Raw genomic sequence first — 27,304 nt, 5'->3', positions numbered from 1 at the left:
TGTCAATATGTCACAGGACAGGAGAAATAAATTTACCATAGTGGGAAAATCCGATAACTTACCTTGACGACATCTTCTGGCCAGGCATTAAGAATTGAAGCAATATGCCCTCGGTCATGGATACTAATAAAAAGACCTCTGACAGAAAAAAAAAGGAGTAGTTTAAACCTACTTAGACTTCTCAAACCATCATGAACATTCAAAAAATTTTCAAATCAGTTTACTGTATCTCCATTATTATCAAACTAGTGAAAATTATTTTCTTAAATAAGGTACAGAAACCTTACATGTAAGGAAAAAATACTAAAACAATATATTGACATCTACAGTAAAGGTACATTCATATATTCATTCTAATACTACATATTATTAAACATTTTTAATTAAAGAGACATTCATTATTTTATACACAGAGAATTCAAATAGCATTACCAATTCTACTCTTAGATTCATTTACAGTCCTTCCATAAACACTATGGGAAAAGTTCCTGTAAAGAACAACAGGAAGCATATGCAAACAAGCCTTTCAGCGTATATTCCATTTATTAATGATTCACAGTGTGGAGATGAGAACATGCCCTGGCAATGGCTGAAGTGATGCTGAATAGTCCTTTCATGGGGAACTTACTCGACTCTCTGATTTGTGGCCTTAGCCGCTGTTTGCAATGCTGTTATTTAGACTCAGCTGAAATCTTTAACACTTCTCACACCCTATCTCCCTGCCCAGTTCCTATGAAAGCCTAAATTTTAAGAATTAACATAAAATTTTCTTAATTTTTGAAACTCACTTAAAAGTTTTACTTTAGTATTGCTAAATGTAAAGCCAGCAGCCAGGGCCAGGGCAACTATCACAGCCGCCGCCTGGCCCATGCAGGTTCGCATTGGATTTGGACAGTCGTTAAAGAAACAACAGAGCCACAAACTGGTGGGCCATAGTCTTTAATTCTAGCTTGCACCCGGTGGGCAAGTAAAAACACACACTGGGCTCCAAAACCCAATCACATTCAGTGCTCACAAAGCCACTGACTTATCCGAGTTTCCTAGAATCAAAGGTTTCTAGCTCACCAGCCTTATTCTCCTCAGTTCCCCATCTCCTTCCTTATCCCAGATACAAACTCTGTACAAACTGGCATCTCACTCAGCACTCCGCCATCTTGGCTGCTTCTCCTTGCCTACTCCACGTGGCCTCCTTCTGCTCTCTGCTCTGCTCTCTCCTCTAATGATAATCTCAGGAACCAAGAGGGAAAACTCTCGTTCTGCCCCCATTTTATATTGTAGCTTCACAATCTCTAATCCAATATACAAAATAGGGAAGTCTCTAATACAAAGTCACTTCTCTGAGGCATGATTGGATTGTACCACTCCACATCAAACAGGGTGGGAAAGGCTTAATCCCAAAACCAAGCCCCATATTACAACGATCCCCAACACACATTAATATCACCTGGGCGACGGCCTTACGTGGGCAGCACCATCTTTAACAAAGTGAGCATAATACATTTTATCTGCCCAACACTAAACATAACTCAAATACAGAGAACTACATAGACAATTGTTAAAGGCAACTACCCTTCTACATAATATCCATGGAAGCAGAAAAAAATCTGGTCAGCTACCTAGAATCCCTCTCCATGTTTTTGTCCTATTAAAACTCCTCCCTCCTAAGTTACCACTCTCCTGACCTTTATGGTATCTCTTCCTTACTTTATAGTTTGATCATCCAAATATCAAACCATCCCTATGCAATACTGTTTAATTTGGTAAAGATTCCCCAAATCTGAATTTTGCTGATTGCATCCCCATAGTACAAATTAACATGTTAATCTTTCCTCTACGTTTCTTGGAAAATTGGTAATTAAATCTAATGTCTTAATTAGATTCTTCTTTTTTTTTTACAAAACACTTCATGGTTTAGTGTTATCAGAAGATGCATAATACATTGTAGTCCTTCCTGTGACTTTAGTAGCTTCTGATGTATAATATCTAAATTCATTCATTCAAAATGGTGATACTTCAGTTCTATCAATCATTATTTATTAGCTGGAACATTTCTTTTTTAAATTAAACTTATTGGGATGACACTGGTTGATAAAATTACATAGGTTTCAAGTGTATAATTCTATGATACATCATCTGTACACTGCACTGTATGCCCACCGGAGATAGTGAAGGGTAAATAGTGTATATACACACACACACACACACATATTTATATATAGTAATGGAAGAAGATTTGACTTTGGGTAGAACACTTCTTTTAAAGAGAAATTTCACAATATCTATTGTTTTGTTACCCTATTGTAAAGTTTATATTAAAAAAAAGAATAATTCCTTGATTCCTTCTCTTACCAGTTTTAAGTAAAATAATGCATTTGATAGAATACTTCAGGAGTTTCCATTAAGTGGTGTGCACATGTGTGTGTGTGTTGGATCTGTATGAACTCACAGATTTAAACTTATTTTGTCTTACTCCATTACAGTTCTTTTTTTATAATATATTTTAAGTTGAGAGTAAGGGAAATAGAGAGACAGACTCCCACATGAGCCCCAACCAAAATCTACCTGGCAACTCCCATCTGTGGGTGATGCTCAAATCAGCCAAGTTATCCTCAGTGCCTGTGGGCCAACACTCAGACCAACCAAGCTATTTTCAGTGCTCAGGGCCCATGCTCAAACCAACTGAGCCACTGACTGCAAGAGGGGAAGAGAGAGAAAAGGAGGAGAGGGAGGGGAAGAGAAGCAGATGGTCACTTCTCAAGTGTGCCCTGCCCGGGGATCAAACCTGGGATGTTCTACAGTTATTTTCTTTATTAAAACTCATATTACCCCATTTTTAGCCAGTGGAAGACTCTTCACACTGGCCCTGAGCGCTTTAAACAGGACTATAGTAGTTTTCAATAGCTTCCTTGTTATCTATTACAACAAGGTATTCTAGTTTGCCTTGAAAATGTTTGTCCCAGGCCAAAATAAACCATTTCTTTAAGAAGTGCTTGTTTTTTTTTAGTGAAAAGTGGTATTTTAAGACCAAAATCTAGGTAATAAGAATCCCTATCACTACTAGTTGGTCTAGATGTTGTTATTTTTATAATTACAAAACAAAGTTAAAATTCACTTCCTCTTTTTGACTAGAAATCTCAAATTGGCACTCTTGTCTTTAAAAAGTTTACCACTATGGTTTCTTAGCAAATTCAACTCACCACTCCCTGAGAGGACATTTTTCACCTCTTTTCTCCTCACCTCATCTACACCCGTCTCCCTCTCACTCTCAGCTGATAACCAAATCTTAAATCTCAAACAGAAAAAGATGCAATTGGTTGAAAACTACTTTATCTTTCTAATATAAACTCCACTAATGCATCTATATCTTTTTTAAAAAATAGACTTCATTTTTTAGAGCTCTTTTAGGTTCACAGCAAAACTGAGAAAACCATACAAAGATTTCCTATGTACTCCCTGCCCCCACACATGCACAGCATCCTCCATTATCAACATTCTCCACCAGAGTGGTATAATTGTTACAACTGATGAACTTACACTGACATCATTATCACACAGAGTACGTACCATAGTTTACATTAGGGTTCACTCTTTGTGTTGTACATTCTATGAGTTTGGACAAATTTATAATGACATAGTACTATAAACATTCATGTCCATGTTTTTGTGTGGACCTAAGTTTTCAACTGATTTGGGATGTCAAATAATGTTGTTTAGTTCAACATTGATGAGAAAAGAATCAATTCCCATCCCAGACCACTGTTGGTGTAGTTTGCATGTTCACCCCATGTCTGTCTGGGTTTTCTCTACCTACTCAGGTTTGCTCCCACATCCCAAAGATGTGTAGCGAGGTGCATTGGTGTGTCTAAACTGTCCTGCTCTGAGTGAGTGTGGGTATGGGTGCCCTGCAATGGAAGGTGTCCTGTCCAGGCTAGGATGCATCTTGCACCCTGCAACTTTGGAAGAGACTTTGACCACCCACAACCTTGAACTGGAATAAGCAGGTTGGAAATAATTATCTTGTCTTTATTAATCTTTCCTAAGTGAACATACATCTCAGATTTATTTCCAAGTTTAATATTAGAAATGTTTGGAATCTTTAGTTTCTGTTTGGTGATGTTTTAATGACCAGAAATATGCCATAGGTACTTAGCTTTTCTTTCTATTAGCCTATGGTTTCATTATACATCATTTCACTTCCTGTCACAACTTCTGAGACCCTGTCCACACTTACTGTAACAGGAATGAAATTACTAAATCATAGAGTATGCTTAGTTTTATATGAACCCGCAAATATTGTCTTCCAAAGTGGCTGTACCATTTTTATTTCCACAAGCAATGAATAAGCATTCCCATTGCTCAATAACCTTGCCATCATTGGGTGTTGCCAGTGTTCTAGATTTTGGCCATTCTAATAAATGTGTTCTGCTGTCATTTCCCTGATGACACACAATGTGAAGCATCTTTTCATGTGCTTATTTACCAACTGTATTTGTATCTTCTTTGATGAGGTGTCTGAGATGGTCCTTGGCCCTTTTTTTTTTAAATTGAGTTGCTTTTCTTACTGTTAAATTTTAAGAGTTCTCTGTAGTTTGGATAAGATAATAGTTCCTTATAATTATATATATTTTGCAAATATTTTCTCCCAAGCATGTGGCTTATCTTTTCATTCTCTCAACAGTATCTTTTGTAGAGAAAACTTTTTAATTTTAATAAAGTCTAGTTTATCCATTATTTCTTCCATAATTGTGCCCTTGGTATTATATTTAAACAGTCACTGCCATATCCAAGATCATCTAAATTTTCTATTTTATCTTCTACTAGTTTTGCAGTTTTGTGTTTTACTTTAGGATTATGACCCATTTTGAGTTAATTTTTGTAAAGGATATAAAATCTGTTCAGATTCATCTTTTTGCATGTTTTGCATGTTCAGCACTATTTGTGGAAAAGACTGTGTTTTCTTCATTGTGCTGCCTCAGTGTCTTTTTTACATTCTCTGCCTTTCCTCCTTTTGTAATGGAAGAAATTTCCTATTATTGGGGCCATCTTCTCACTTATGCTCTGGATTCTGTGTGATCTCAGCTTTCAAAGACTTCATTCCTACAATTATCCCATCTCCATGCTACACCATCACTCTCTAGTGGATCATTCTTACTGGCATAACAACCTGCCCTAATATTATCCATCCTTTTAAAAGACTGGATTTTGTCCCTTAGTTTCCTCTTCTTCATAGAAAAACTCTTCAAAGATTTGTGTATTCTTATTATCTCTATTTCCTTACCTCCCATTCTTACTTCAATCTATTAATAAGGCACTAATACACAGAAAAAACTCACCAACGTCACTGGTGCCTCACATTTCTCTAAAAGCAAAGGTCAACCGTCAACTCCCATCTCACTTAACTTTTCAATGGTGTGTGACATGGCTTTAAATATCATGTTCATAACGATGACTCTCAAACTTCTATCCTCAACCTAAACCACTCCCTTGAGCCCCAAACTAAATCTAAACCTCTACTTAATTTTTCTCATCACAGGCCACAACTCAAACCTTAGTTCCTGAAACAGGCCTTCTATGACAACAGCAGTACAAGCACATCCACCCTCATATTTTTTTTTATCATCTTCACAATATTTATAAGTATCTGAAATTACTTTATATTTTCATGTTTACTGTCTGTTCCCTGCTCCACCCTCATGCCCTGGTACACTTATGCACACAAAGAAGCAAGTTCCTTAAGTGCAAATACTCCATTTTGCTCCTATATTAATCCTAGTGCCTATACATGTACCGGCACACAGTGTGTGTCCAACAATATGCTTTGACTTCTGTGCTAAAAAGTAAGGCTTCTTTCTATAATCAATTTTTAAGGACAGAAAAGACTAAATAAACCCAGACTTATAGTGACTTATTAAACAACCAAAAATTATATGATTACTGATGACTGTCTGACTCAACAAAAATTAATTTACCAAGTTGGAACTAAATGATATCCTTTCCTGTTTTTTTAATGCTATTTCATATGAATTTATTTTGTTTCTTAACAATGATTATAAGCTCTTTATGACATGCATTTCTGTTGGATTCCTGTCATATACAACTATGCAATCAACAAGATCTCAATAAATAATTGTAAAATTAGAATGAATGTATTGGGTTTTTTTATAATAAGGCATTTTTGTTGAATTATCTAAGATGTTCTTGGCAGTACAACATTAAATAATATTTCTTGGGAATTTGTTAGTTAGCCAAGATTTTCTGAGTAAAACTTGTCTAAGAAAATAGCATCTTTTTAAAAAAAACAAAAAGGACAATGAATGACACTAAAATTTACATCAATTGAATGTCAAAGTTTATTATATCAAGATTTAGGTACACCTTCAGTGAGATAGCCATTTGGTCACTTGTAATCTCTTGCTCTGACTAGAGATTCATTTGTGGCAAAAATGCTTAATCTTGGAGAGAGCTCAATAAATTAAGGATCTGCAGTGTCCCACCAAATCCAAGCATTTTAAGGGAATAATCTGCAAAACTTTTTGGAATGCCTCTTTGATCAGAAACCTACTGGGATAAGCAAAACTATTTTAGCACAGAAAAGACTCATACTTAATGCTATATGAAACATTAATTCTCTAAATACACATATATGGTTCATTATAAAGTGAAAAGTTTAGACAAGAAAGTTATTTATCAATGATATTTTAAATTTTTATTTTTAAAGGTGGGCGTATGTTTATTTTACTCAATAGGTTTTAATCTGTAACAAACATTATGTACTTGATTCTCAAAATATTCAAGATTTTGCCAACGGGATACCCTTTAAGAGGGTGTTTGTGTCCTTTGATATATTGCTATCATTCTTTGAGTAGTTCCTTACTTTCTGCTACAAGATGCCTCAAGTTCATCTTTTACTTATCCTGGCCCAGCTTTGGAATCAGTGATTTCTCAAAGGAGTTCTTGTTCCTTTTGGTAGGGAATCACATTTGGATATGAGCACTAGTTATGCTCATTGTTACTAGGGTGCTGCTGGTCCCAGGCCAACTCAGTGGATATAACTAGAGAATATATATTATATATTTATTTATTTCTCATCTATCCATCTTTTCTAGCTGTACATTGCAAAACATAAGTTCACATTAATACTTTCAGTTCCAATTCACCACCATAGGATTAATTCTACTGTTCTCCCTTCAGTTTTCACACTTGTAACAACTAGCTTTCACACTTGAGAAACCTAGTTTCTATTATTGTCAGTATATTTACTTATTAGATCAGTCTTCTTTGTATAAAACCAATCCTGTCCCCTCCCTGAATGAATACCCCACTCAACTTATAAGGCTCCAGTATCTGAAGCAGGCAGCCTGAGGATGGATTTATGGCCCAGGCACTGAGGATGGCTTTATGGCCTCCACCTCAGGTGCTAGAATGGCTCCAGTTTGCAATGGAGCAACACCCCAGACGGGCAGAGCATCGCCCCCTACTGGGCATGCTGGGTGGATTCCAGTCAGGCGAATGCAGGAGTCTGTCTCTCTGCCTCCCTGCTTCTCACTTCAGAAAAATACAAAAATAAATAAATAAAATAACAACTTAGATAAAGTACAACATATTCGGGCTTTCATTTGTGAATGCTGTCAAATATTAAAGTGGATAAGTTTAGGAAGATTGTAGATGATATTTTTAAAGTTTTCTATGACATTAGAAGTTAAGAAAATAAAGTACCATATTTCCCCATATATAAGACATACCTTAATTTGGGGTCCCAAAATTTGAAGAAAAAGAAGTGTATCAAATAAAGTTACTGAACTCAAGTTTTATTCATCATAAAATTCATACAATTCCTTATCACTGTCAAAACTCCCATTCATTAGCTTGTCCTCATCTGTCTCTGATGACAAATCACTGTCTTCATATATTACTTCATCCTCAATTCCATCTATGGCATTTGAAATGCCACAACCACTGTATAAGATGCACCTAGTTTTTAGACCCCAAATATTTTAAAAGAATGTGTCTTATACATGGGGATATATGGTAACTGACATACCCAGGTCTTTCTCAGTCTGTATCACTATTATTCCAAGATACTAAATGGTGAGAGGAAAGGACCCAAAAAAGTCTACAGTTTAATTTTGCAAGGAAAAAAATAATACTCAACCTTACCCTCTTTATGTTTGCTTCTTCTAAACTCTCATTCAATAAAGAGAAGGGTAACAGAGACACCAGAACTATCTGATAGGACAGACTAAAGTTCTTTGAATATGCCATTATCGTGAGGAAAATAAAAACTGCCCAGAGCTATAAAGTAGAAACTAAAAGGAGAAAAGAGCAACATAGAGAAATGGCCATAAAACAGTAGTCTCCTGCACAAAAAACAATTGCATTAATACCAGTTATTTGTCAAGCATCCATCTTACTTATCCTGTATGAATTAGCAAATTCTATTAGAATAGAATAATTACTTCATCCTTCCTCTAGGCTGACATCTCGGAATTCCTGCCAAACTTACAAATAACAGCAACGAAGTCAAGGGAAAAGAAGCACTTTTCCCTCCTTTTTAAGGAAAAATACATACATCCTATCCAACATTTATGGGTAATGCAAAGGAAAAAAAATCATTCAGTTACTTAACGTTATTGAATGAGAGTCATAACTTGGCCAATATAAACTGACTATGCAATGGGACCCAAGAGCGGAATAATAGAGACACTCAATGATGGAAGTGCACAAGAGTAAGCAAAGCCACTGCTTCTTATGCAAGAAGTCAGAGGCACTAAGGATAAGAAACAGCAATGAAAACAACGATACAGAAGAATTCAATTACTTCTGCACATATAACACTTTACTCAGACCATTAAGATTTTGCCCCAGTGTTTACATGAAATTTACCCACTCAGGCTCATGCTCCCATGTCCAAAATCTTTAGGGAATCTCTACATTAATGTAACACTTTCATTAATCATGCTGTTGTTGCTAGAAACTGACTACAGTTTATTCTAATTCTTTTATTCTTATTTCTCTGATAAACAACATTCTTGGATAGCAAGACCTTCTTAGTTGAAGCTTTGTTTACAGGTTCCATTCAAATTGCTAATAAAGTAAATCCCACAGCCTCAACTCTGGGCCTTGATCCAGAAGCCTTTCCTTTGGCTGATCTTTACTTTAGAAGTCTGTGTCTTGCACACTAGCTTCTCTAAACCCAAAACTAGTGATCAAACTGTTCAACCAATTAGTCTCATGTCCTTTGCTGATATTGAAGAAAACTGATAGAAATCCATATGTATGAATTATACTCAGAATTATAGAAATAGGTCTTTATAAATATCTAAATTTAAAAAAAAACCCTGCTGTTTACAGGAATTGTCTCTAGGTAGTTGTTTTTCCTTATCAGAGAAAGATAATTGATTCATCAATAGAAAAATATAAGCCACATGAGCAGGCTTGATATTCTTCCAAATACAGTTTAAGCAAATTCCTTTGATGTGAGGCTTCTTTTATTTGGAAACTGATCCCTCTCAACCATGTCCATAAACTAAGTAACACCCCTTTCCCCTCAGATTTAAAGCGTGCCTGCACAAATTCAAAGTTACACTATCACTGGAAATCTGTAACTAATTTGTCTAATATAACTAAGAAATATGCTTTCAAAAAAGCATAAACAGTTTTATCATATGGATAAGACTTTGGGAAAATTAAAGGGTAAAGTTAAACAGCATTAACTTGATTCATAATGGAGTTCTCAGGCTACTGGCTCTGGGAAGTTGTGTCCAAATTCCAGTTCTGTCAGAGTGAGAGGCCCTTCCTATGTTTCCATAGCTCCTTGTATTGCTCTACCATAACATTTATCATGCAGTATTATAACTGCTTGCTTATTGTTTGTCTCCTCCATTAGACCACATGCTTCATTAGGCAAGCTATTATGTCTGTTTTATTCTCACAAATTACAATAATGACCTAACACAATGCTTGGCCCTTAGTAGCTGAGGCAGATTAAAGAAGGCCACAAATTCTTTTGACACTTCTTCCACAGCAAGTGGGGTCTATGTCCAGTAGTGGGATTCAGCTGGTTCATACCAGTTTGGCAGAACCGATAAACTTTTTGTTGAGTTCAGCAAAATGATTGTTAAAAAGGCGATTGTAATCAGGGTTCTCTCTAAGATGGGCGCCTGGAGAGCCACCCGATGTGGAAATCACACATTTACATTCTTTACTCTTTTTAAATGTTCATCTGCACTACAGCATATTCTAAGTGACAACAGTAATGTTCATTCTGTCCATAAGTGAAAAAAACTGCAAGTGAGGACACCACCAAGAAGAAATATGGAAATACTTTAAATAAGTTTTATTGTTTTTTGGCAAATACTATTTAATATGTTTTCATTAATATTTTTAGACTCTTTTAACAATCTAGTTTTGTATACCTCTTTTATTGTTCTTATTTAAGTATTAAATGCATGAAATAATAAACTACCTTTCAGTATATCATTTTTTTATACTTAAAATGGTCATTAGGGCAGAAAACCGGTTGTTAAATTATATGAATCCCATCGCTGTCTATGTCCCCTCCTTGATTCTGGATGACTTCTGCAACTGTTTTGACCAATAGAATTATAGCAGAAGTAACAATGCGCTAATTCCCAATCAATTCTTAAGATACTAGCAGTTCCAGTTCCTGTCTCTTAGAACACTTGCTCTTAGAGCCCCAAGATTGATGAGTATGGTTGATAAGGCTTTCCAAGGGATACAAATGCATGAATAGTTTTGAGGGAATCGATTTCCAAATATTTACCTTCTACCTTTCCTTCCTAAAACTGATCTAAAACCTGGTGTGGTTCTCCAAAGACGAATCCACTCATGCAGGTCCTCTGTTCCCTATCTCCTTTCATACTAGACCATCTAGTTTACAAAAAGAAGACATCGAATTACCTATCCTGAATTTTACTATACAAATTCATTACGATTTTGTTGAATTTGGTGAAGCCTACCTAACCTCATCTTCCACATATTCCAGTTACTATGAACTGTGTGTGGTACTAGAACAAATGTATCTTGGATCTGAATCCAGATACAATACACAGTGGATCTTCAGTCTTGAAGAAGACACCCACAAAAGTAAGGCCAAATAACCACACATTGTATTCTTTTGAATACATTTAAGTGGAAGATAGAGCAGTTTTAAATATGCTAGAAACTACATTCCTTAAACTATTTAAATTTACCATAAAAGCTTTTAGATGACAAGTGAAGAAAAGCAAGGGTACATATTTTTTTCAAAATCCTCTTAAGGACGCTTCCCTGAGGTTGACAGATGTGCCGTCTTAGTTCACTAAATGATGCAAAAGTTAATATTAAATTACATTTGTTCCTGAATGTGACTGACCACAAAATTGAGCAAAATTCTTAAATCAGTTGAGTGGCATACCAAGAGTACATGTGCTTCAATAAAGAATTAGCAATGATTTTAAAATCCAAGAAATACAGTTTTTACTGCATTTAACATGAAACATATGAATTTTTAAAGTCATTTCTTACTATTTCTAAACTGTTCTTGTAAGGATTTGTGATTTTCATACACTGTGACTAGCTACAGAATTCTCCTGACGATGTACACTGGCCCATTTATAACACGGCATGAAGTAACAGAAAAATAAGTTTCATCAAGAATGTCTCTTCAAAATGGGGAAAGCAAATCATTTGGCATCAATGAAATTACCACCGATACTTTTAAACATGCAATTGCAGACAATAATATATGTATAGTTATGGGAAATATTTAAATTTATCCTAATATATGCAATAAAATGGCAATAAAAAAATTAATCTTTTAAGCTGCCAAATTTATAACACATAAGTTTAACAAGCAGAAGCAACAGACTGGTGAAGAATTATTTGAAAGAAAATATAGGAAGTCTTTGAGATCTCAGCCATCAGCCTCAGCCCGACTATGCCACATGTGCTTAGCTGGGACTGGTGCTTAGAAAGCACCACTAAAATAAAGCTTAATCGGTAAACTGATAAACGTTTTCACTCAGGGTTTAAGGCAGTCACCTATACAAGCTATGGATTCAGTAAAATCATAGACTCATTCAAATTACATAACAATAACAGGAAGCACAGTGATCCAGAAGGCACTGTTTTCTCTAGGCTGCAGGAAGCCATCCCCACCCTGGAGGGACAAACTCTAAGGGCTAATAACTGTCTAAAGCAGGGGTCCCCAAACTTTTTACACAGGGGGCCAGTTCACTGTCCCTCAGGATGTTGGAGGACCGGACTATAAAAAAAACTATGAACAAATCCCTATGCACACTGCACATATCTTAAAGTAAAAAAACAAAATGGGAACAAATACAATATTTAAAATAAAGAACAAGTAAATTTAAATCAACAAACTGACCAGTATTTCAATGGGAACTATGCTCCTCTCACCACCAATGAAAGAAGTGCTCCTTCTGGAAGTGCGGCGGGGGCGGATAAATGGCCTCAGGGGGCCACATGCGGCCCGCGGGCCGTAGTTTGGGGACCCCTGGTCTAAAGGGCTAGTAACTGTTTAAAACCTGGGTTTGTAAATATCTCTCATTTAAAGATGATTAATATAATGGAGTGAGAAAGCAGGAAAAAGAATATGGTCTAAGAAAATTACTGAAATTGAACATAAAATATAGAAAAAGCCCAAGAGTGAAAATGAAGTTAGTTCTCAAGTCTAATAAAGGAAGAATACCACTGCATCTGGGAAAGAAAAAGAAAGGGATCATTTCGCTTCAATTCTGAGAGGAATTTATCAAGTGGGTCTTTATATAAAGGACATTTACCAATATATTATTTTTTTCCAATACAAGTTTTAATGAAACATATAGAAGAGCCTTCTCTAACTTGACATTTCTTTCTCATATGAACCCTGATAAAAACAATATAATGATAAGTTACAAATGCCTGCAAATCAAGTTGAATAAATCAAAAATAAACTTTCCTGAGAAGAGTTTGCTATATTGTTAAAGTATCAAAGTGGTAGATATATTCTTTTTTTTTCTTTTTTTTTTTTTACAAGGACAGAGAGAGATAGAGGAATAGATAGAAACAGACAGACAGGAACAGAGAGAGATGAGAAGCATCAATCATCAGTTTTTTGTTGGGACACCTTAGTTGTTCAATGATTGCTTTCCCATATGTGCCTTGACCGCGGGCCTTCAGCAGACTGAGTGACCCCTTGCTCAAGCCAGTGACCTTGGGTCCAAGCTGGTGAGCTTTTTGCTCAAGCCAGATTAGCCCGCGCTCAAGCTGGCAACCTCGGAGTCTCGAACCTGGGTCCTCCGCATCCCAGTCCGACGCTCTATTCACTGTGCCACCACCTGGTCAGGCTGGGAGGTATATTCTTTACTTAGATATTAATATTTGTTGATTGGAGTATGAGTGGAGGGAAGATTTCATAGAAATATAACGTGGCAGTTAGGAGTTACTTGAACAATAAAAATATTTGATATAAAAGTTTCAAACTGACTCAACTAGCTTAATACATAAATTAAGACTCTCAGCAACTTACTCATGTTTCCCAACCACAAGGAATTCTTCCCACCATAGTCACTAGTGGTTTTCTCTGGGTAAAAATAAAGAAGAAGACGTCCTCTGGGATTCTCTTTTGGGTTTTTTGAGCATGTATCTCATTCCCAATAAAAAAAAATTTTAAAAAGCTGTATGTATATATATTTATACACACACAAGTACATACTCTTTGATGCTACTCATGTTAGTGAGTTACATACTTTAATATGCACAGTGTTCAAATTATTTATGTCATCAAGAAAATGCATTTCGTTAGTACAACTCTTCACATTATTTAGTGAACACTGTGCTCTATTTTTCACATAAGAAATAATAGTGAGTAACAAAGGAAAAAGAAACCACATTGTCATGTCCAAGTCTTTAATGTTAGGAAGATAATTAGAAGATAAATTTGCTATAGAAATACTCTTCGTAAAAATAAATTAGCAACATTAGTGTTTCTTTTATCTTACTGGAAAATATTAGTGAGCTCATCTTCTTATGGGAAAAAGAGAGTATTCCCAATATAGATTTTTTTCTGGGTGAAGGTTTCCTTGAGAAACTTTATACAGTTTAAATGATTTATATAGTTAAATTAAACTTTATATAGTTTAAATAAAAAAATATTTGTATTTCCTTGGAAATACCTAATAGAATATACTGGTCATGAGGCAGAATAACATACAAACTTCTTTTGTGTTCCATAAATACTTATAAAAACATGTTTTTAGTAATTTTATATGCATCTTGATTTGCTGGTATCTTAGAAAGATCTTCATTAATATTTGAAAAATATAATCAGTATTTGTATATAGTTTTTTGAAATCTTATAATCCTAAAAAATATAATTTGCATATGATACTCACATGATACTCATCCTTTTCTATTCTTGTATTTTGCTATGTACATTTTATGACTTCATAGTTAATTATGTTCCAATTGTAACTACTGTTGTCATGCTGTCAAAGCAAGTTTAAGTACTTAGGAAGAGAAATTTCTGTTTGATAAGTTCAGAATTTGATGTTTGAGTACTGTAAGTATGTCTGAACTTCAGATAAATCAGTTTTTAATTTGTTCTATACACCTCCTGTCAAAACATATAGGTTTCAGAAAGATAACCTTATTTAAATATACATAATACTCATTTTACAGATGACAAAACTAAAGATCAGGGTATTTATATTACTGATCTAAGATCATACAGTTAATAAGAAGCAAAGAAGAGGCCTCTTTGGGTCCAAAGCACATACTACACCAGCAATATTTGTTCATGCTCTATTGCTCATTTAGCCACTCAACAAAGCAACAAAGACTGGCAGTTTTATCGGGTTCCAGAGTAGAGGTAAGAGGTACAGTGATGTCACCCTCAAAAAAAAAAAAAAAGATAGTCAGATAGAAAAGAAAGTCAGTTACTGTATGTCAGTGGAATATGGATTATGAAAGCCCCCAGGAGTTCGGGGGACACTAAACTTGGGATGAGGTGCCGGATGTGAAGTGTAGGAAAGAGGTACCAATAAAGACAGAGAGGTAAGCAAAAGGGAGAAATGACAAAGTCCTTGCAGGCCATTAAGGAGTTGTATTTTATGATGGGGAAATGGGGTAGTCATCCAATGACGTTAGTCAGGAAGTGACGTGATTAGGCATCCCTTTTGGAAAATCTACTCTCTTTTGAAATGAGAAAGGCTTAACCTAAGAGTTGCAATGAGATTAAGTAAACAAGAGATTTGACATATCAGAGGTAAAATGGACAAAGCTCACAAAGGGAAACGAAGAGGGAAAAATCCTGAATACCTCTGAGATGTCTAGTTTAGGTGACTCCGTCAATGGCATTGTTCCTTATAATATTAAGAAACCTGGGAAATGGAAATGGTAGGTTGGAAGCAAGAAAATAGGATCCAGAAGAAAATGTTAAAAAAAGCACTGACATTTCTGTGGGTGGAGTAGATTCTGTACAAACTAAGAACAAAAATATATTGAAGAAAGGAAATGTAGTAGGTTTAGTTCATGAGAATAAAACGTTAGGCCAATACATTCAGAGGGGACATGAAAAGGAACATATGAAATAAGGAGGATAAGGCTGCAGAACTGTTTACATACTTGCACAATAATGAGATGAGTGAGGAACATAGCTGGCGTTGTACTCTGTAGGGCAGAGGTCCAGCGGAGACGGAACTACTCGGGCAGTTATAGAACTCCACCCTCACATTAATATCCTAATATAAATAACAAGTGCACAGAAATGAAATAAGTATTTAGTAGCAGTATAAAACATGGTCTAGTTGGCTCTTCCTTGAGGGAGAAGAAAAGACTGGTTCAGGATAGATTTGTGCAGTGGACAGAGGTAAGGATCATTAGAGTCTTCGTCATTAAAGTTATATATAAAGTGAACAGTACTAAGCCAGCAAGCTTGAGAAATTCTTATACACAACAGATCTTCTTGTCTCCTGCTAATATTTATAGAATCAGTGTAAACACACTAGGTATTTGTATCCTTGTCATCTCAGCTACTCAATAGGCATCACTGCAGGACTAAAAGACTGTGGAATTATTCCCATGTGGATTGGTTACTGCTACTGGTGACTGCTACCTTACAGTCTTGCTTGATTTTCCTGTTCCATACTGTAAGAGGATCAAGTTCAAGGAAAGTGATTAGGATTGAGGTAAGGGGAGTCAATATCATAACAGTCTTCTTACTAGTCTTCCCTTTTCTTTTCTAGCCCCTCATTTCCAATTGTTAATCCCCATAGAAATTTGAGTACATCATTCACCCCTTATCCATCAGGATTATGTTCCAAGACCGCCCCAGTGGATGTCTGAAACTTCAAATAGTCCTGAATCCTATACACACACACACACACACACACACACACACACACACACACACACACACACACTATGTTTTTCCCTAACTATACCTGAATCTGTGTAACAATCCCTTACAGTCAGTAAACGGGTTGGTGTCCATCTTTGTGTAAACTTAGAGGGGTTCTAGTGCTCTCAATCAGAATACGTTTTTTGTCCATGTCCTCCAATCACAAATGTAAGCCTTTTTCCATGTGGCTATTGTTTCCGCAGGTTGAAGTGCAATGGCAAAAGTAGCATAAATTTCTTTTTCCTTCTCCACAATTTCACAGATAGAAAATTCGTACTTACTGGAGATTCTAGCAACCTCAGCATACAAACTTTTTTCTTTCCTTATTAGGTCAAGAACTTTCACCTTTTCACTTAAAGGAAGCACTTTATGGTTTCTCCTTTGCATATCCTTTTCTCTGGCAAATCCAAATTTCCAGCATCACAAATTTGCACTTTGGGGCCATTATTAAGTAAAATAAGGGTCACCTGAACACAAACACTGACATACCACGATAGTCATCTGATAACCAAACTGGCTCACGTGACTAATGGGCAAGAAGCATAGACAGCACAGAAACACCAGACAAAGGGATGACGCACAGACCAGACAGGAGAGAGGTTTGAAAGTTCATCACACTACTCAGAATGGCACTTAATTTAAATTTACAAATTTTTTATTTCTAGAATTTTCGATATAATATTTTTTGACCACGTTTGCAAATTTCTAATTGAAACAGAGAAAAGCGAAATTCAGGATAAGTAGGGACTACTGTAATCTTTTTAAATTTTAATTGGATGTTCTCATTCCTTTGCTTCAAATACAGTACCTTCCCCCAAAATTTAGGATAACAATGAAACTCTACCATGACCCACAAGACTACTATTTCAAACCTCATCTCATGCCACCCTCTCTACTTCCAGACCTTTTGAATTTTTTCAGCTTCAAATGATTTTTTTCTGGTTTTCACAAGCTGATACCTCATCCTTCAGGTGTCAGCTTAAATACTATCTCCTCAGAGATACATCCCTGACTACACTATGAAAGGAAATTCCCCTGCTACTCTATATCAGTATCTTCTGTTCATTTCCTTCACAACACAATGTATATTCACATATTTCTTTGTTTCACTTGAATATTACCTAAATTCAACTTTGGCAGGAAATATGTCTTTTATTTACCCATACTCAGATTAGTAAAATGCCTGGCATGGAAGTGGACATTCAATAAATTTCTGTTAAAGAAAGAAAGGAGGGAAGAGATAATGAGGATAGACGATACATAGCAAGCATGCAGCTTCTCTGAACAACTCAGATCAACTGCAGAAAACATAATCACTCTAAGATTCAACTTTGGTATGGGAGGATCTGATGGTTAATTTTATCTGTCAACTTGGATAAGCATGGTATCCAGATATTTGTTTAAACATTATTCTAGATGATGAATATTCTATGAAAATAATTTTAGATGCTATTCACATTTAAATGAGGAGACTGAGTAAAGCCTATTACACTACATAATATGGATGGACCTCATCCAATTAGTTGAAGGTCTTACCGAAAAAGTAACCTCTCTCAAAGAAAGAATTCTTTAAGCAGACTACTTCTGAAGTCAAACTGCAGCATCAAATTTTCCCTAGGTCTTTTGTCTTTGGTCCACCCCCACACACACACACCCCTCCAAAATTGTGTGAATCAATTCCTTAAAATAAATCTCTCTCTCTCTATGCTCTCACATGTGCACACACATACTATTGGTTCTGTTTCTCTAGAAAACTCTAATACAAAGGTGCAGAAAATAGAAAAATGAGTTCAAAGCCTCAACTCTTGTACTTACTACCTGGATGATACTGTGTTTCCTTGGAATGATTGTTTGCAATTACAACACTTTATAATTGTGAATTTAAAAAAATCAACAACCACCAAATGTTTATGACTCCATTTCTATATACCACAGCTCAACTACTGCTTCCAAATAAATATGAACTGAAAATGCACACAGAAATAATTTTAGATAACCTTTTCTTTATATATTCATTTTAAAACTATTAGCACACAAATTAAGTACAAAATAATAAATGTCCTGATATTTAAAATCCATAGTACTTTTTTCCATGGTAAAAAAAACATATAGGAAAGAATCCTAAGGTAACACTGAATTCATCAAACAGATGACATTTATTTGGCAGATAGTCAATAAAAATTAACTTCTTCCATTAGGGAAATAATATACTTACACATTTATAGCTTTTAAAATAAATGACCTCATTTCATAGTGAAATAATGTTTTATTTCACAAGTCAGTGCTATTTTTGTAAAATATGATACCCACCAAATTTTTAAAAATGTCATTCATTCAGCCATCAGACTAAGATCATGATTTATATTATTAAATGAGAAATTTCTTTGCTTAGAAAAAAGTGAAGTGAATAGCGCATGATTTATTTTAAGTAGATAATTAAAGCAGGTCCTAACATAATGTTGTTTCATTCAACATTATCATTTTGTTATAACATTGATGAGATGCCATAGGAACTTAATTCTTATTTATATCAATTAGCCTCTGATAAAATTGGTTTCATTTTGTTATTTGCTTAAGAGTCACATAACCTATCAATAACATAAAAGGACAACTTTCTGTACATAATTGGTAATTCTATCAAATTTACCTACAGTGAATATACAAAATTATAAAAATATACAGTATTGAGCTAAAGTTGACAATTTCAATTAGAGTTAAAATTTATCTTGTGTAATTCTTAGATTATTTTAAATATATATTATTTTATCAAGAAAACTCATAAAAAATTTACAATTTCAGAAGCACATCTACAGAGCATATAGAAAATTTTAGAAAAGATAATAAAAGCAAATTCTAACCTGGCTATTTCTCATTGACTACTGATTTGTATAGCAAGGGACTGTGGGAAAAGGTGAAGCCCAATCTCCAAGAAATTTCTTCCTAATAATTTTTCTAGTACCTAAACTGAAACTAAGTTAAAGAAAACATATAAAAATAAATGAGTTTAAAAGCATATCATAAAAATAGCCTAAAAACTGTACAAAATAAACATTAGATCAGAAAAAAATCATTTTAAATGAGAAAATGTCAACATTAAATTTATAATCCATTCAAACTGAAGAAATATTGAAATAAAAACATTATAGTCAGCATACAGCTGTGTAAACTGACATGTGTTTGTGCATTTTTGGGGGGGATGGAATAGGAATTCTGATGAGTTGTGTCATCAAATCACTTTAAATCTGTTTAAAATAATTTATTTAAAAACATGTTTTTCATAATTCTTAAGATTGTGATTAAAAGTTGTTACTAAAAGACTTGCTGTGGCATGTCTTTGGAAGGATGACTGGATGCTTGTGAGAAACATTCTGAAGAGATTGAGAAATGAAAGGACTGAATTTATGACATTTGTGGTTTACATGAGCTGGCCTTGCAAAATTAATGGCTGGAATATGGAAACTAGCAGAAACTGCAAAAGCCAAATGATCATGGACAACATCCAGCAAAGAATTATACCACCTAAAGAAGTGATGTCAGAGTAATGGCAGCATGAAAGATACTCCCTTGAAATTTCAACAAATCGAACAACTATTGAATATAACACAGTAAAGGAATTCCAACTGGGCTCGCAAGTGCACCTGAAGATCCAAGAACCAAATGGAATAAAGCCCTCATTCAGCAAAGACAGAGAAAATTAAAGTGTGGCCCCTAGCCTCCCAGATACCTCCTCCCTCCCACTCTGAGGTACAGAGAATGGCAGGGACAAACCCCACAACTAGCTCCCCAGAGCCATGCTCTCCCGTGAAGAACAAGGTTGCTCTGTATCTGGTCATCGGGACTGTTGAGATATGGGGAGGAGCACCTGGAGGCCTGAGATCGCCACTGCTAGAGCTATAGAGAGGGAAAGTTGAAGCCTAAAGTCAAAGCCATAAAGCACTTGCAACACTCCCCAACCACCAATGCATCTTGTGGTCCCATCTGCATCACCGTGACAGCAACATCTCAGCAGAGGACAGCCCAGTAACTCCACAGAGCTAAAACCTATAATACAGTGACATCTACTAGAAGAAACTATTCAAAAGTAAATTTTATTTTTCCTTTTTTTCCCACCTGTTTTTCCTTTTTTTTCTTCTTATTCTAATTTTCTCTTTTGAATTTAATTTTCTTTAATTTTTATATTTTTCATTCTTATTTTTTTGTGGGTGTATTGTTTTTCATGTATTTGTATGTTTTTGATATTTTTCCCCATGGTTTTTCTTCTTGCCATAATTTTTAAATTTTTATATATTTTATTGTATATTATTAAGAATTTTAATTCTTAATTATTTTTTTTTTTGCTAGGGTTCTTAACAATATCACTCTTAAATGCCATCAAGGAAGAAGAAATTGAATACCATGGCTACACAACACAGAGATGTAGTTCAGAAAAAAAATGAAAAATCTCCAGAAAAAAAAAATCTCAATCACAGGGAAACCTTGGAATCAAATGACAAAGAATTCAAAATTGAAGTTCAGAAAATACTCAACAAGATGTGAAAAAACACCAATAAGCAACTTAATGAGCTTAGAAAACAAGGTAACAAACAAAATTATACCTCACCAAAGAGACTGAAACATTAAAAGCAGAGAGGAAGAACTCAATACATGAACTGCAGACTGAGGAAGCAAGTTTAGCTAACAGAACAAGCCAGAGATAGGAAAGAATCAGTGACAATGAAGATAGGCAACTATAGATGCTACAGAGAGAAGCAGAGAAAGACTCATGAATTAAAATAAAACTCAAAGAGCTCTACAAGAATTGTCTGAGTTCATCAGAAAGAGCAACATGAAAATACTGGGTATATCAGAAGAAGAAGAGAGTGAGAAGGGAATGGAGAGCCTATTCAAACAAATAATTGATGAGAATTTCCCAAAGCTATGGAAAGAGTTGGAGCCTTGAATCCAAGAAGCAAACAGAATACTGAATTACCTCAACCCAAACAGATTTACTCCAAGGCACATCATAATGAAATAGTAAAAAATTAATGAAAAGAAAGAATTCTCAAGGCAGCTATGGAAAAGAAGAACAAAACATATAAAGGAAAGCCAATTATTTTATCATCAGACTTCTCAGCAGAAACTCTACAAGCCAGAAGAAAGTAGACTCAAACATTCAAAGTACTGAACCAGCCAAGAATACTGTATCCATCAAAGTGATTCTCCAAATATGAAGGGGAAATAAAAACTTTTACAGACATATACAAGCTAAGGGAACTTATCACCAGAAATCTCCCATTGCAGGAAATACTCAAGGAGGTTATTCAACAAGAAACAAAAACAAATGAAAACAACAAGTAAAAGCTCTCTAATAAGGTCACAATAAAAACAAGGATAATCTGTGACAACAATTACATAAAAGGGGATAGGGTAAAGATCAGCAGTAGCAAAGAAGGATGGCATGCAGAAGCACTCATAAGACAAAGAACTCTTGTACATCAGAACATAAAGTTATTCTCTTAATAACCTAATGGTAACAACATATGAAAAAGCCACTACTGAAACACACAGCTTAAAAAAAGAAATATCAAGGGAAAGAAGTATGGAATACCACCAAACAAAAACAACTGACAGAAATACAATAGAGAGGAACCAAAGAAGACACAGAGCTAGCAGAAAACAAAACATAAAATGGCTATATTTTATGTGTCAATAATTACCCTAAATGTAAATAAACTAAACTCACCAATAAAGAGGCACAGAGTAGCAGACTGAACCAAAAAACAAAACTCAACCACATGCTCCCTTCAAGAGACACATCTAAGCTGCAAGGACAAAAGTAATTTCAAAGTGAAAGGTTAGAAAACAATTCTCCAAGCAAATGATATAGAAAGAAAAACTGGTGTAGCCATACATATATCTGACAATGTTGACTTCAAGACAACAAAGGTAACCAGAGACAAAGATAAATATTTCATAATGATAAAGGGAACATTGTATTAAGAAGACACAACATTTCTTAATATATATGTACCAAACCAGGGAGAACCAAAATATATAAGGCAACTACTAACTGATCAAAAAATAGAAGCGGACAAAAACATGATCATACTTAAGAGATCTCAACACACCACTGAAGGCTTTAGAAAGATTATCCAAACAGAAAATCAATAAAGAAATATCAACCTTAAATGATCAAATGGAAAAAGACATTTATAGGACATTTCAACCCAAAACATCAGATTATACATCCTTTTTCAGTGTGCATAAAATATTCTCGAGGATAGACCACATATTGGGCCACAAACTAACATCAACAAATTTAGGAATATTGAAATTACACCAAGCATATTTTCTGACCATACACTTTGAAATTAGAATTCAACTGCAAAGAGAAAGTAAAGAAACCCACAAAAAATGTGTAAATAAAACAACATCCTTCTAAAAAATGAATGGGTCAAAAAAGAAAAGCAGAGATCAAAAGACATATACAGACAGATGAAAATAGCAACACAACATATCAAAATTTCTGGGATGCAGCGAAAGCAGTACTAAGAGGAAAGTTTATATCACAACAGGCTTATATCAAGAAACAAGAGAGATCCCAAGTAAACAACCTAACATTACATTTTAAGGAACTAGAAAAAAGAAGACCAAAGGCAACGAAAGTCAGCAGAAAAAAAGAAATAGTAAAAATTAAAGGAGAACTGAACAAAATAGAGAACAAAAAAATACAGAAAAAATTAATACAACAAAGAACAAGTTCTTTACAAAACTCAATAGACTCAACAGACTACTGGCTAGATTCACTCAGGAAAAAAGAGGATGAACTCATATAAACAAAAAACAAAATAGAAGAGGAGAAATTACCACAGACATCACAGACATACAAAAGATCATAAAATACTATGAATTATTATATGACACCAAATTCAACAACCTAGAGGAGATGGATAAATTCTTAGAACTATAAAATCTTCTCAGAGTCACAAAGAAGTAAAAAACCTAAATAGCCCTATAAGCAAGCAGGAAATAAAAAACAACTATCAAAAATCTTCCAGAAAACAAAAGTCCAGAACCAGATGGCTACACTAGTGAATTCTACCAAACATTCAAAGAAGATATAGTCCCCATCCTTCTCAAAGTCTTCCAAAAATTAGAAAAAAAAAAGCAATACTCCTTCACACATTTTATGAGGCCAATATGACTCTGATACCAAAACCTGTCAAGGGCAACACAAAGAAAAAAAACTACAGACCAGTATCTCTATAGCATACAGATGCAAAAATGCTAAACAAAAGGCTAGCAAACTGAATACAACAATATATTAAAAAAGTAATACATCACAATCAAGTGGAATTCATTCCAGGAGTACAAGTATGATTCAATGTATGGGAACTGATCAATGTAATATACCACATCAGCAAAACAAAGAACAAAAATCATATAATCCTATCAATAGATGCAGAAAAGACATTCAATAAGATACATATTTTTATCTTTAAGACATTCAATAAAATCAGAATACAAGGGAAGTACTTCAACATAATCAAAGCCGTATGACAAATCATCAGCTAAGACACTAAATGGTGAAAAAATGAAGGGTTTTCCTCTAAAATCAAGAACAAGATAAGACTTCCCACTCTCTCCATTCTTATTCAACATAGTTCTGAAAGTGTTAGCCAGAGCAATCAGGCAAGAGAAAGAAATAAAAGGCATCAATATCGGGAAAGAAAAGGTAAAGTTATAATTTTTTCCATATGACATAATCCTGTATATAAAAAACCCCAAGAACTCCACCAAAAAACTATTAGAAACAATAAACCAATATAGTAAAGTTGCAGGATACAAAATCAATATACAAAGGTCTACTGCTTTCCTATATGCCAATGATGAAACTTCAGAAAATGAACTAAAAAAAAAAATTCCTTTTACGATTTCAACAAAAATAAAATAAAATAGAAATAAACTTAACAAAGGATGTGAAGGACCTATATACTGAAAAGTACAAAGCATTATTGAAAGAAATTGAAAAAGACACAATAAAAGGGAAAAATATTCCATGTCATATATATTGGAAGAATCAACACAGTTAAAATGGCCACATTACCCAAAGCAATATACAAATTTAATGCAATCCCCATCAAAATCACAATGTCATTTTTTTAAAAAAAGAAATAGAACAAAAAATTATCAGGTTCCTATGGAACCATAAAAAACCCAGAATAGCCCTGGCCAGTTGGCTCAGTGGTAGAGCATCGGCCTGGTGTGCGGAAGTCCCAGGTTCGATTCCCGGCCAGGACACACAGGAGAGGCGCCCATCTGCTTCTCCACCCCTTCCCCTCTCCTTCCTCTCGGTCTCTCTCTTCCCCTCCCGCAGCTGAAGCTCCATTGGAGCAAAGATGGCCCGGGCGCTGGGGATGGCTCCTTGGCCTCTGCTCCAGGCGCTAGAGTGGCTCTGGTCGCGACAGAGCGACGCCCCGGATGGGCAGAGCATCACCCCCTGGTGGGCGTGCCGGGTGGATCCCGGTCGGGCGCATGCGGGAGTCTGTCTGACTGCCTCCCCGTTTCCAGCTTCAGAAAAATACAGGCCCTGGCCGGTTGGCTCAGTGGTAGAGTGTCGGCCTGATGTGCAAGGGGTCCTGGGTTCGATTCCCGGCCAGGGCACACAGGAGAAGCACCCATCTGCTTCTCCACCCCTCCTCCTCTCTTTCCTCTCTGTCTCTCTCTTCCCCTCTCACAGCGAGGCTCCATTAGAGCAAAGATGGCCCGGGCGCTGGGGATGGCTCCTTGGCCTCTGCCCCAGGCGCTAGAGTGGCTCTGGTAGCAACAGAGCAACGCTTAGGAGGGGCAGAGCATCACCCCCTGGTGGGCAGAGCGTCGCCCCCTAGTGGGCATGCCAGGTGGATCCCGGTCGGGCGCATGCGGGAGTCTGTCTGACTGTCTCTCCCCGTTTCCAGTTTCGGAAAAATACAAAAAAAAAAAAAAAGAAAAGAAAAATACAAAAAAAACCCTAAAACAAACAAACAAACAAAAAACCCCAATATAGCCAAAGCTATCCTGAGGAAAAAGTATAAAGCCAAAGGTAACATACCACCTGACTTCGAATTATACTATAGAGCCACAAAAAATCAAAACAGGGTAGTACTGACAGAAAAACAAAAATACAGATCAATGGAACAGAATCAAGAGCCTAGAAATAAAACCACATATATATATGGAGAAATCATCTTCAACAAAGGAGCCAAAAACACACAATGGAGAAAATAAAGCATCTCCACTAAATGGTGCTGGAAAAATTGGAAAGACACATGCAAAAGAATGAAACTTGATTACAATTTGTCCCCCTGCACAGAAAATAATTTAAAATGGATCAAAGACCTAAATATAAGATCCGAAACAATAAATTACATAGAAGAAAACATAAATACCAAGCTCATGGACCTTGGACATGGAGAACAATTTATGAATTTGATCCCAAAGGCAAGGGAAGTAAAGATAAACATAAATGAATGGGGCTATATCAAACTAAAAAGATTCTGCACAGCAAAAGAAACTGACAACAAGACAAATAGGCATCCAACTAAATGGGAGATGATATTTGCAAACAACAGCTCCAATAAGTGGTTAATATCCAAAATATATAAAGAACTCACAAAGCTCAGTAACAAGCAAGCAAACAATCTAATTGAAAAATGGGGAGAAGACTTGAACAGACACTTATCCCAAGAGGACATACAAATGGCCAACAGATATATAAAAAGAGCTCATCTTCATTAGCTATTTGAGAAATGCAAATCAAAACTACAATGAGATACCACCTCGTACCTGTTAGATTGGCTATTATCAACAAGACAGGTAATAACAAGTGCTGGAGAAGCTGTATAGAAAAAGAAACCCTCATTCCCTGCTAGTGGAAATGCAAATTAGTATAAGCATTATGGAAGAAAGTATGGTGGTTCCTCAAAAAATTAAGAATAAGAATTTCCAAACAACCCAGCAATACCTCTACTGGGTAACTACCCCAAGAACTCGAAAACATTGGTACATAAAGACACATGCACCCACCACTGCAGCATTATTCACAGTGGCCAAGACATGGCAACAACCAAAGTGTCCCACAATAGAGGATTGGATAAAGAAAATGTGGAATACTACTCAGCCACTGGCAATAATTACATAGTGACATTTCTGACAACATGGATGGACCTTGAGAACGTTATACTGAGTGAAATAAGTAAATCAGAAAAAGCTAAGAACTGTATGATTTCACACATAGGTGGGAGATAAAACTGAGATGCATAGACATCAATAAAAGTAAAGTGGTTACCAGGGGAAAGGGGACCAGGGATAAGATGTGAGGGAGGGGAATGGGGGAGGGGGAAGGATATAAAGAGGAACAAATATAATGTAATAGAAAATGATCTGACTTTTGATGATGGGTATACAGCATAGAAAACAATTTAAATGCTATAGAAATGTATACCTGAAACCTAAGTACTCACTGATCAATGTCATCCTGTTAATGTTGATTTTCTAAATAAAATTTAAATAAAAAATAAAATCTAAAAATAAAAAACTTGAATTAGAAAGCAGGGTTATTTGAAATGATGCATGAGGTAGTTTTACTTTAGGGCATGTTCTAAATACCTAGAATTATTCAACTGTAGGCTGCTTTTTCAAAAATTCACAGCATTTTCTAGTTAAAGTGACTTTAGAGTCAACAATTTTATATAATCACACCCAAAAGAAGAATCAAATTTATAATCTGTACAGCTAATAACTATCCAAATCATGTGAATATTTCCAATGAGGGAGAATAAGAAAATCTATTCCAACGTCAGGTCATTAAATTATCAGAAATCTTCCTTTACACTGAAGTCTAGCCTTATAAAAAATTATATCCACTGATTTTACATTCTGACG

The 27,304-nt window shown here is 35.4% G+C and overlaps 1 protein-coding gene across 1 annotated transcript in view; it reads right to left on the bottom strand.

Moving 5' to 3' along the window:
* ME1 (malic enzyme 1) overlaps positions 1-27,304 on the bottom strand; it is a 197,732-nt gene that overhangs the window by 128,006 nt on the left and 42,422 nt on the right. The window contains exon 4 of the mRNA XM_066358939.1: positions 63-138. Coding sequence (XP_066215036.1) covers positions 63-138 — 76 coding nt within the window. The remainder of the gene's footprint in view (positions 1-62; positions 139-27,304) is intronic.

The sequence above is a fragment of the Saccopteryx leptura genome, chromosome 1 (genome assembly GCF_036850995.1).
Source record: "Saccopteryx leptura isolate mSacLep1 chromosome 1, mSacLep1_pri_phased_curated, whole genome shotgun sequence".
Taxonomy (NCBI): domain Eukaryota; kingdom Metazoa; phylum Chordata; class Mammalia; order Chiroptera; family Emballonuridae; genus Saccopteryx; species Saccopteryx leptura.
Note: the sequence above shows the minus strand (reverse complement) of the source record. Positions and strands in the feature narration are given on the sequence as shown.